The 12,596-nt window shown below is 40.3% G+C and overlaps 1 protein-coding gene across 2 annotated transcripts in view; it reads right to left on the reverse strand.

Annotated features, from left to right (window-relative positions):
- LOC144537043 (cadherin-7) overlaps nucleotides 1–9,717 on the reverse strand; it is an 88,858-nt gene extending 79,141 nt beyond the window's left edge. For both annotated transcript variants that reach the window (XM_078280457.1, XM_078280456.1), the window contains exon 1: nucleotides 9,481–9,717. In XM_078280457.1, the coding sequence (XP_078136583.1) occupies nucleotides 9,481–9,717 (237 nt within the window). The remainder of the gene's footprint in view (nucleotides 1–9,480) is intronic.
- Nucleotides 9,718–12,596: the final 2,879 nt, after the last annotated feature.

Below are 12,596 nucleotides of genomic sequence, written 5' to 3' on the forward strand. Positions count from 1 at the left end.
TGTATTATAATACCCGTAAGACCCACTCCCGTTCCACGTCTCGTCTCTGCTGCAGCCCCCCCCCCCCTTAATCTAGCGAGAAAGTCGCCAAGTTGGCAACACTGTCCACAACATTACTGCTGCCGCTTCCTGATTTCCTACTACTGAGCGAAATCACAGGTGTGGGCGTTAATAGCACGTTAAAAAAATTTGATATATATACATACATATATCTATAAATATTAGGGCTGCCAAAATGAATGCGTTAATTACGAATTGTTATATATGTATATATATATATATATAAAATGATATATCTCTGCCCAGATGAACTTTTTTTTTCCAGTACCACATGATTAAGAGTGGAGGCCCATCATTTAAAAATGTTACATTCTGTGATGCAATTAGTGACTATGTGCAAAATAAAAAAATTAATAATAATTTCAACACAATGATTCACACACACAAAATGATAAAAATCGTAATTAATGCAACCAAGTGCACTATTTCTTCTTTACCCGTGGCCATTCAAAACAGAAAAACAAAGTGTGCATTATCGCTGTGTTCTCCTGCTGGCAAGTGTATTTTTTTTTCCACAATGAACCGGTGACAGCTTCTTGGGCTGCTACCAACATGGTCTGCAAATGATAAAATACACCTCCAAGAGCAAAAGCTACAGAGGCACCATTGTGAATCACCAACATTAGTCCGATGACTGGCTCATACAATACCCTAATTGCCTAGTGTTACTATGCATGCTGCTGCACATCGTATTGCTATTCAAGTCACAAAACATTAGCTGGAACCAAAACACAAAAAGTAAAAAAAAAAAAAAAAAAAGGATTGACCACATTACTAAGAAATGCTAGCAAACTGTGACATGACTTGCTTTGAGTCTTTTGAAACTGCTACCTGATTTTGTTAAGGACGCCCTTTGTGATATGTATATACAAATGAACAGCACTGATATGGAAATAAGCCATCCGCATTTACTTTCAACACAGCTCAAAGTGAAGTTTGTCATGCTTTCAGAGCAACTTCCAAGTAAGAAAGATGTAGTAGAAAGGCTATACTAAGAGCTTTTGCAGTACATGTAGGTCATTTCTCCTCCCTGTGGAAATATAGCCTGTTTTAGGATTACGGGCTATGATTCATTATGACTGAATTTAATTACAGCGAGAGGTGGCCAATGCATGCCCGGTTTTAGCATATTAGGGTCCCTTCCTCCATTGGATGGTAAATGTCTAGAGGAGGGTGTGTGGGGGTTGGGTTGTATAAATAGTGTGTGTGTGTGTGTGTGTGTGTGTGTGTGTGTGTGTGTGTGTGTGTGTGTGTGTGTGTGTGTGTGTGTGTGTGTACACGTGCGTGCGTAGGGGATGGAGGAGAGGAGGTTTCAGGTTACTTAAGCAGAGCTGCAATTTGAACACGTTTACACACACACACACACACACACACACACACACACACACACACACACACACACACAAGCAGATTACTGAGAGTAATCAAGTTAAGGTGAGGAAGTCGGATAACTCGTTTATGTATTTCTTCCCCTTGTACCATTTCCAAAAACCCTCAGTGCCCTATTGTAAACAAATATGGGCATGCAAATTGTTATTAAGATTTTCTACCATTGATATAAATCACACAAACCACCAGTTTGTTTTAGCAATGAATTATTGTCAATAAGAGATGGGGTAGTGCCATGTCTGTTCATAGCCCTGTCAAACCAGCTCCACCCTGCATCGGCATTTGAATTGATTTTAAACACATTTCACACTATTAATTATAAAAGTGGATATTGATACATTTTCAGCCATGTAAACGCCGTGGCTCCAGGGATGGAACTCCGCTTTGCTCCAGACTGAAATATCTCAACAACTATTGGATGGATTGCCATGAAATTTTGTACAAACATTCATGTTCAAATATAACAATTTGTCCCAATACTTTGATTCATGACCGAATATCTGCTAAATTAATGACATTCCCATCAGCCTCAGCTTTGTGTTTGTTTGCAAGTTTACATGTCAACAATATTCCTGCCAAAAATGTGCATGTTAGTGTTGTCCTTGTGAGCATGTTAGCATGCTGATGTTAGCATTTAGCAGGCTTAGAGAGCTGCTAGCGTGGCTGTAGACTTTTTGTATTGTTTCAGTAAAAATCTGAAGTCATACTTACTGCTTAAAGTGGCAGTACTTTTAGATAATTTCATCTTCTCTGCTCACTTGCTAGCTTCCATTGCATTACCGTTGCATTTTGTGTTCTTAAAGGTGTTCCTCTGGATACAAGTACCCCTCATTAGGAATCATTAGTGTAGTGTTTCTTCAATAGTACTTTTACAGCATAACGTTACATGCAACAACTCCAAGAAACCCAGATACGGTTATACTGTTCCAAGTAATTGGGTTTCACCTTCACAAATCTACCTCTGTTCATCAAATTATTCTTCCTCCCTTTACATGAAAAAGGAAACCAAGTTTCTCACCTAGATGGGTGTTTCTGAAATTAGACTACGGCTGAAAGTGGGGAATAATCTGATTGCTACGGAGCATCAATGTTTGTTAAGAGTCGACGCAGGTTTGATAGACTTTAAACCTGGGGTCCCATAAGCAACAGAGGGTAATACATAATGAATCAATCTCAAAACACGCTTGACACAATGAGCAATCCTCTGAAGTATCTGTAGTAATATGAGAGATGAGAAAACTTAATGTAATAATAATATATTTCACAAAAGATAAATGGTCTTCCCGCTTCTACTTTAAACCAGAGATCTTCAACAGGGGGTCCGGGACCCCTAGGTGGTCCTTAGAGTTGCTGCAGGGGGCCCACCAAATTATTGTTTGATAGTTTTTATATATATATATTCTATATACATTAACATGAATCCAACATATTATTTGTAAAGATAAATCTTTGACATTGATGATAGGCTTACTGGCCTATAGGTAAGGTAGCCATCCACAGATACAGTTACTGTTTAACATTAAAACATGATGTATAAATATATGAATATGTCAACAATTATTATTTTAACACCTCACTATTGTATGCCCCATAAAAAGGTATATCTAAAGGCTCTAGGCCGCCCTACACGTTATTGTGGGCCCAGTTTAATATGCCCCTCAATTCTATACATTTTATATAGTAAGGGATCTCTCTTTTTCAGCTAAGGGGTCCTTGGCCTAAAAAACGTTGAAGACCCCTGCTTTAAATCACAAAACCTCAGAGGAACAAGTGGCAGACATTTAACGGACTTCTTTGCTACTACTAGCTACTGCCTGTAGGTTGTAAGTTGACCCCCTGCCATGCTTACATTACTCAATGAAATGGAGAAGAATGCTAAATACCACCATTATACCAAACACAATAGTCTCCGAGCCACCTGTTATCCACTTTGTAGAGGGAAAATAGAGAAATCTAAAAACTTGACTTCTGTGTGTATTCATAGTGCGGCTATACTCTAAGCACAGGCGAAGGACCTCTCTTGAATTATTCAAGATTAGACCTGTTGGGGATGTGGAAAATCCAATACATCAGCACTTCAGGAAACTTCAGCAGACAAAAAAACACACTTTAAAAGAGGATTCAGATAGAAAACTTGAAATAAAACACAACTTCAAACGTTCTCACAACTCCCTCTCTCCCACGATATTCCTTAATATTTAATTAAGTTAAAGTACAAGAAAGAGTATTTATCTGATACAGCACATCCAAATGCCACAATGATGTACTTTGTTTTTCATCAAGCCATCAACAGACCACCATAAATATGAAGAACAGAAGCCGAGAGGTGAAAGGGGGAGAGTGAGTAAATCCAAGCTGTAAACAACACCTTAAGTTTGCCAAAAAGACAAACTGCTTCTGTGATAAGTGCAAACATATGAGACGTAAATCACAGCACAAGACCAACACCCCTTTTTTCAAAATGTCTTTACCTCTTGCCTACTTTGCCTGGGACAGGTCTTAGAAAACATGCTGTAAACAAAGGAGAAAATGCTGGGCTATAGTTCATTTTATGCACAGTGTCTGGTGAACAACCTTTTCATTTGACAGATTAATCAAATTTGTGTAAATAATAGAGTGTGTAAGCTACCCACTGGAGCAAACTCGCCTTTAGAGTTTTTGGGTTGAATAAGCTGCAAGCCCCTGCAGACCCCCCAGTCTCAGATGTTTTAACTAATGTTGCCTGTTTAAACCTTTCCCAGGACTGCGTGGGCGTGTTCAAACTGTGCTTGATTGACATCTGTCTCACTCTACTGGCAGTTCTGCTGCAGGAATTAGGGCGGGAACACTTACACCATTATCAGTGACTACGTTTACATGCACATAATATTCCGTTTTTTGCTCTTATTCCGAAAAAGACAATATTCCGACTAAGCTGTTTACATGGCTAATGAAAGTGAATATTCCACTAATATTCCCGTTTACGAGCCAGGAAATAGTCTGGCATGCAAACCTCTATAAATTGTCATTTTTACTCTATAGGTGCTGACTTCTTCAGACAGAGCCAGGCTAGCTGTTTCCCCCTCTTTCCAGTTTTTTTATGCTAAGCTAAGCTAGCTGGCTGTAGCTTCATATTTAACAGACAGACATGAGAGAAAACTGACACTGGATACAGGTAGCCTACATAATACATCACATCTCTGAGAAAATCTATTTTGCAACTTTCCTTGTGGTTAAAGTGGCAAAGCGTCCAGTTTCGTTTGGTGAGGTTTATGGTACGAAATAGGGTTACTTACACACTAGGATGCATGTGTCTAATGGTGTCAACTTTGTAAATCAGATGAAACTGAGCTCTTTTCATTACCACAGTTTATTCCTTTAGTTGGATGTTGAAAGGTAGATTACATTCTCTGCAGACCCATTAAAGATTCTCATATGTGTGTGTGTGTGTGTGTGTGTGTGTGTGTGTGTGTGTGTGTGTGTGTGTGTGTGTGTGTGTGTGTATATACACAGTATATATAGATGAAATGTACAGTTTATTGCACGTTTTGGTCTTGACTCAGCCTTAGTTTACACAACACTGCCTTGACTTTGCCCTGACCTCTTTACTGAACATCAAAAAATTGCTCTGCTGATGTTGACTCCAGTCTTGGCCCCTATATGTGAGAGAGAGTGTAAACAATGTTCCTCTCCTGTCCTTTTCCCAACCCTGCTGATAACTACCCTCTGGTCTAGTTTACACTGCTGTTTTCATCCCCTTTGATTCCCTGGCTCTGATAAAGGCTTTCCCGCCATTCCAGAGACCCTGAGGATGTCTCATGAGGTCCCCCCTCTGTGAGCTCTTGTCCCTGGGTACCATGCGTATGATGTCCCCCCCTGTCAGCTTGAATCACTCTGTTCTCCGGCTTAGCATGCTGCTCTCACCACTCCTCAGCCACGGCGATGTGTTTTTGCGGCACCAGCGAGTGTGAGTAGATGCTATTGAGACTGACCTTTGCAGCAGCGCTCTGTGCTCTATGATTCTAACCCATGTGACAGTGAGCGTCTAATAGAATGCTAATGAAGTAGCTTACATAGTAACACGCTATGTTGCTTCCATTGTAATTATCTGTGAGATTATCCCTGATGCCCATGATGCAAATTGTTTGATTATTAAACTGAATTACTGTCATGCACAACACCAGCCTCTTGCTACCAGGTCAGAAATTACTCATGATGCGTGCTCATAAAAATGCGTAATGGTTGTTGCAATAAATATAATCAAACAGTACCACTTGTTGCAAAGAGGAAAATGAAAATGTCCTGTTTCCTGTGTTGCGAGGTGTGAGAAACATGATTTACATTCTTTAGTCTCACTTGAAGCTATAAGAGATTCTTCTTTCAAGAGATGTTTTCCATGTTATCGCTCCTAATTGAGGTTCTATTATTTGTGTTGGAAGTCTTTCTATGAGTGTGAGCCTGAATAATAATTTGAAATAAGTACATACATTACTCTGATGGTTAGCCAGAATAGCAAAAATGAAGACATCTTCATAAATAAAGTGAGTTACAGCATAAAGGCTGTGTCTGTCACTTACAACATAAACCGATCTATGAAAAAAAGACATGTCCTTATCAAAAGTTATTGAATACAAAAGGAGACATTCCAAAGTGTGAAGCAAAAGTGCATTTCCAAAACAAAGATCCAAACGTGTTGCAAAACTGCACGCCTGCTAACATTGCTTATTCACCAGAAGCTACAGATTGGTAACACTTGCAAATATTTAGTCACATGAACACCCAGCAAAAAAATGTTAATCACATCATGTTTACAAATAAGTGTTTGTTGAGTGGATGAGTTGCTCTGGCGTTTTTCCTCCGCTTGTTTAAATGTGTGTCACCAATTTGCGGTGGTAGGCTGTGCAGTTTGTTCTTTAATGTATGTTTCCACTGGCTTGATGTGACTGCAGCTGATTCCGGGCCAGTACACTTACCCGAGGCAGAGTGCCAAGGCATAATAGGACATTTGGTGTTGAAATTCAGAATCTGACAGAATACATTAAAGCCAGACAGACTGCAGATGCAAAGGGAGCAGCCAGGCCAAAATGATGACTTCCCATTTCCTACCAACAAGATCATATTTCCCTTTGATTCCAGCCTTACAAATGACCAAATTGTGCAGCGACTGTGCCATTGTTTGGACACAGAGTCCTATTGTTCGTCATATTAGATACCCGCACACATGAAAAAAGCTGTTAATGTCACTCTGTTTCTGCCAATAAGCTTTGGCTGCATGTGTTTTTGTTGTTGCAGAAGCTACCTAACAAATTAATTTCTAGTAAGGTCATTCTCTTGACATGGCAGGACCTTCCATACCGCTCACAGTGAGTCACGAGGTCAGGGTGTCCCGCCCAGACTTTTTGCAGCAGCGGCGTGCCCTTGTGATACCAAATAAACGCACACTATGTGACAACTATGATCTCAGGGAACAAATAATGTGACAGCTTCTCAAGCTCCCAGGCAGCTGGCTCTGCCTGGGGGGAGTAAATGAATCAGATTTTTCATATTTCTGAAAGGGTTAGATTGAGCTTGGGAACGAGGTCAGATGTAAAGATGTAGCCAGTCAGGTTTTTTACACACTGTCTTTGCCCTAGACTGCTATCAATCAAATCAATCAGTACATGTATGGAAAAAAATAAAAAGACTACCTGTTAGGGCTACACGATATCAGGAAAATATGCGATGATGTTGTTGAATATCTCGATAACTATATTACTTGCGATACATAAACGGATATTAAAGTGTACTCAGTTCTGCATTTCTGCATTTCTAAAATAAGAATGACAGTTACATTTTAAAGTGCAGTTTTCTGCTGATATTTTCTTTCAACTAACACAATAAAAGTGTCTTTCGCGATATGTCGCAGCCTTTCGCGATACGTATATTGCAGCAGTTGATATCGCGATGACGATAACAAACTATATTGTGCAGCCCTACTACCTATTAAAAAAAGGGTGCAAATGCATATATTCCTAGCGGATAATAAGATCTCTACACATCTATGAATGAATGATCAGCCTGTTCACATCTTTCAGGGTTTACTAACAAGAAAAGCAATCAGGCACAGGCATGTGTAGAGGAAAAGAAGCAATCGACATTCCTGACTAGTGCACTGGCTGGCTTCTCTTCTGTAACTTTCAAATAGGAAACACGGGACAAGGGCACATCTGAATCAGACAACAGATGTTCACAAGCAGAAGATGCTAGTCAGATACAGTTGATATCTGGGGGCGCACAGATCAGACAAGAGAGGATTTTAAGATACTGTGGACGCACAAGAAATGACCTACGGCTGAACTCCAGCAGTGTCACAAATGCATTCATTCTGATTTAGATGCTTTCCTGCAGCATCCTTTTGGCGAAGAATAGAGAGGAGAACAATAGGACAGTCAAATGTATCCTAATTCCAGATGGAGACGCTAATCCAGTTCAGAGACAGCAAGGAAATGGGCTTGTGAGAGCAGACCCGGCAAATACATGCAGATGAGAATGATTATCCTGCAGATGAGCGGAAAGATGAAAACTAATTTAATAATAATACCAGAAAATTCTCCAAGATAACAGGGATCTAGAGACCAATCCAAGACCCATCTGGCCTGCATGGCGGCACACACACTGGAGCCATTTTCTAGGCAGGAGCTGTCCATTTTCACAGTGGTGCTGAAAGCTTTGTGTACACCAACTACTGTGTAAACCAGCACATACAACAGGCAACATCAACATTATATCATGGACGTTAATTACAACTGGAAAATAATAGAAGGGTAATTTTTGAGGTACTTGTGCCTGTACACTATTTCCATTTTATTCTAATTTATACTTTTACTCCACTACATTTCAGAGGAAAATAGTGTACTTTTTAAATTACATTGTTTTAGTAGAGTAACTAGTTAATTCCAGTAGTGGGCTGTTACTAAGTTTATATTCAACTAACTTTTATTCAGGTTCTGTAGTTAAGATTAAGTTAACATTTTGAGGTACTTGTGTCTACATTTTAAGTCACCCTTCATATTTTATACTGTCCTGTACATCTACTTCACTACATTCAGAAGGAAATTCTGTACTTTTCACTCAGCTACATTTATCTTACATGCATATTTACAAGTTACTACCAGTGGTGGAATGTAACTAAGTAAGTTTTTCAAGTTTACTTAAAGTAAGTTTCATTGCTGATTTACCATAAAAGAATAAAATTACTTGTTATAAATTAAACAACCCAGCAGTATATAAAGTACTTCAAAACAGTTCATATAAGAGTAAAATGCTGCTTACACATTAATGCACCAGTTATAATAATCCAAATATATAATATAAATAATCATTTTTAAACTGAGTATTTTTCAATCGTATCTGAACACTTCTTCCACTGGTCTGCATACATTTGTACCGGAGGAAATGTCATCCGTAGTAGAACAGCAGTGTTGCCATATCTCATAAATGCATGATTAGTCACTTTGTGGGTTTGTCCTTACGTTAACTATGCTATTTGGGATGAAGCTTGTAAAGGTTTCATACTTATTTATCTGCCAAAACATGCATTACCTTGATCTATCGGCTTGTACCTTGGCAGAACACCTACTGTACAAAGACACATTTGAGTAATATACTGTATATACATATATGTACCTGTTCTGGGGACTGATTGCGATGCAAATTACCTTGTCTCGTCATACACTGGCCTCTAAACTAAAACTGCACATTTGTGCGAGCACATACTTTAGCCTGGCTGGAATAAAATGCAGAATAACTTCCTACACTGTCTGTGTTTTGTCTTTTCATTTGTTTAACATTTTATGTAGGGCATTGGGAATATGTACGACTCCGTAAAACACTGCTGTGTCCCAGATTTTGCAGGTCATTATGGTAAGAGGTTATTGATATACAGTACATGTGCACTAAACCTGGTGCCAGATCTGCAGAAATAGGCTATGTGTGATTCAGTTTACCATAAGGTTTTTATTTTATGTGCATGTATTGTTAAGCCATGCTAACACTGACCCACCGATCGCTTACCTTGCCAACATAGAGTGGTTCATTTCCTGTGTACTCCTCCAATACGAAGAACTGGTTCCATACCCAGCTGCGTTTGTGCCTGAGCAGGGCCTCCCAGGGGTTTGGATCAGAGTGTTGGGACTTCTCCAGATCCCCAGAGCTGGGATTCAGCCCCCAGCAGCCCCTCTCTCGCAAGGGAAACAGGAATGCCAAGAGAGCCAGGGCTCTGCATATGCCTGAGCAACGCCCCCCCATCATCTGGGCCCCTTCCAAAAAGCCCCGAGGCCAGAGGAGGAGCAAAAGTATATATAACAAGACAGTGAGGCTGAAATGTCAAAACCCTCAGGGTTTTATCCACACAGTCCTGACCCTGTTTCACCAGAGAGCAAGAGCAGTCAGACACTGAAAAGAGTGCATGGGTTAAAAAAGAGTCAAGCTCTGCATTTTGCTGTGTTGCTCTTCTTCTTTTCCTGATTGGCGACTAAAAGTGGGGTAATTCCCTCCACTTAGGAGCCAAAGAGTTGACATTAAAGCTGGGTAACAGGGTCAGTGGCGACCGGGCAGGCATCTACACGCAGGCTGTATAATTGGCACCTATCAGAACAGAGAGAGAGAGATGGAGAGGGGAAAAGCGAGAGAGAGAGAGAGACAAAGACACAGAGGAGAGAAGAGAGAACGTACCATCAGCAAAATTGCCTCTGTGACCGCAGTCACTTCAGACAGCAAGTAATGTGCTTGCTGATGCAATGATAATGATGTTTTTCACCAATCGTGAAGAAATTGGTCAAAAATGAATAGACAGTGAATATTGTACAATCAACACAAAGTCCTTCACCTGCACACAGGGCATAGAACGATTGGGCGAGGTCAAAATGTTAATAAAGGTAAGATGTGAAGGGAAAATTACCTGCTGGCTGCTTTGAAAAACAATCAAATGCCATTCAGCTAGCTCCCAATTATCCATGCTTTACCTCACCAAGGTTATTATTTTGTCACAGTGTCTTTGTATAGGGAGCGGGGCATAATGGTGGAGGGGCTCGCCACTCCAAACTAACAAGCCACATGATCTGTGTGGCGAGCTCTCATCACTGAGATTAAAAATAAATCTGAGCTGTCAGCAGCATGATGGCCCAAGCGCTCCTGACCTCTACTCCATAGCAGTCTGTTCGCCGGCCTGAGCACATGCGAGGGGATCAGTCTCCCTGCCGTCGTCATACCGTGACAGCTCCCCCTAAGATGCCAGGACATGAAGACTTGTCAAAGCACAGAAAAGCATCCGCTGCTGATGGATATTCTTCATGTCACAACATATCCTGGCAGTCCTGAATAGTTGAGCAATTACATGAACTTTAATAGCACTTGTATTATCTGTCTAATTTGACACGTAACAATGACTTCCCTCCATAAATATTTTGAAGGAGGAGCATGAAAACACACAGAAAAGCTCCCTGGCAAATGTATGAAACATCTTGGGATGCTATAGACTCAGAAATGGCATTTTAACTTCAGGAGGTCTTCTGAAAGCAGACGTTTAGAAAACTGAGAGCTCGACAACACGTATATTTACTTCCTCGCTGACCTCTCTGTCTTTCTCCTCTATGAAGAGTATTGGCAGGGCCCTGGATGAGGAAGGTAATTGCTTTGGCATAAAGTGACCTCTTTCTTCCCACACACAGATTCTTCAGTTCTCATTTTACTTTCCCTCTGCTCCCCCCACCCTTAGCAAAAAAAAAAAAAAAAAAAAAAAGAGCACATCGCACATCCTGTGGAAGTGATTTGTTATATTTTGCCATAGCAAAGTCATTATCCGGTGCTAATAATCAACGCGGAAATAAATAACAGCAGGATTGTCACCTTTGAAGACACCTAGATGTTTGTGAGAAGCATCCTGAACATTTATTTCGAAAGTGCTTCACTTTTAAATGTTTAAATTCTTAACGGAACCCTTCTGGTCAAGGTGCAGAAAGCACACAAACCACTACAAGGCAAAACCTTCTTCCAGAAGCCATAAATCTGTGGAAACATTCGCCCCTGATCTGCTTTAACATGAACTAGAATACAGAAAGTGCGCAAAGGCTGCAACACATGAGCGTGCACACACAGACACACACGTTTAAAGTCACTGCCTCTGCATGACAATTTAATGGTAGAGGTGGAAAGTGGAGCAGATCTGGCTGCAGGGCAGCACGGGGTTGTGAAGGCAGGTTGCAGCGGTGCTATTGTGGAGGAGAAAATCAGCGCAGGGTCAGTTTGAGCCAGGAGGCCAAGTTAATGCTTCTCATTTCGCTAAACCCTGAACACTGGAAGAGATGGGAGTCAGATACAGACTGGAGAGAACGCTGATCTAGTCATGGGTGCGGCTGACAATGGCTTGTTAGGACGTCAGATCTAGATTAGATAGATTGAAATTAGGTGCTCTACTCGCAAACAAATACAGGGAGATGAATGCACCAACTGTTTCATGAGAGTATTTTCCTCATGACTATATATTTTCTCATTTCTTCTTCCTGTTGGTGTTTCTGGTGATTGGCAGTAAGCAGAGCATATACATTAACTCAGCGTTGATATGAAAACACTCAACTCTGGCACAATGAAGTGACAACGAAGCAGAAAAGCAATAGAAACTTTGGGGCGAAAAGAAAACAAATGAAGGCTTCATGTCGACTGTGATGGATTATCTCACTCTGTGGAAGTTGTTGTTTTTTTCATGCTGTACAGGAGTCAAAACGAGGCCTGATATCTTCAAGTATAATGACTGACTGTGGAGCTAAAAAAATATGTGTAAAAGAGGAGGACTGAGACAAATATAAAAATAAGGAAGAAAAAAATAAAAAGATATCAAACTGCCAATTGTTCTTTTTTAAGGTTTTAGTCGTCTGATGAGTAGCTGGGTTCCTGCACTGGTAATGTTTTGGTGTCAAATGCTCTAAATACTGGTGATTTGAAAAAAAAATAATAATGTTTTATCAAGCTCTACAATAATTAATAATTACTCAAAAATCTGCACAAAATATCATCTTCTGGCAGACTTTAGTCTAACAGCGAGTCAAAAATGGTCAAAGTCCATGTTTCCCTGTGGAGAATCAGACTTATTGTTGGGCAGAAGAGTCAAAGCAATGATGCCAAATTAAGTGAAA

Source organism: Sander vitreus, chromosome 22, assembly GCF_031162955.1.
Source record: "Sander vitreus isolate 19-12246 chromosome 22, sanVit1, whole genome shotgun sequence".
NCBI classification, from domain to species: Eukaryota; Metazoa; Chordata; class Actinopteri; order Perciformes; family Percidae; genus Sander; species Sander vitreus.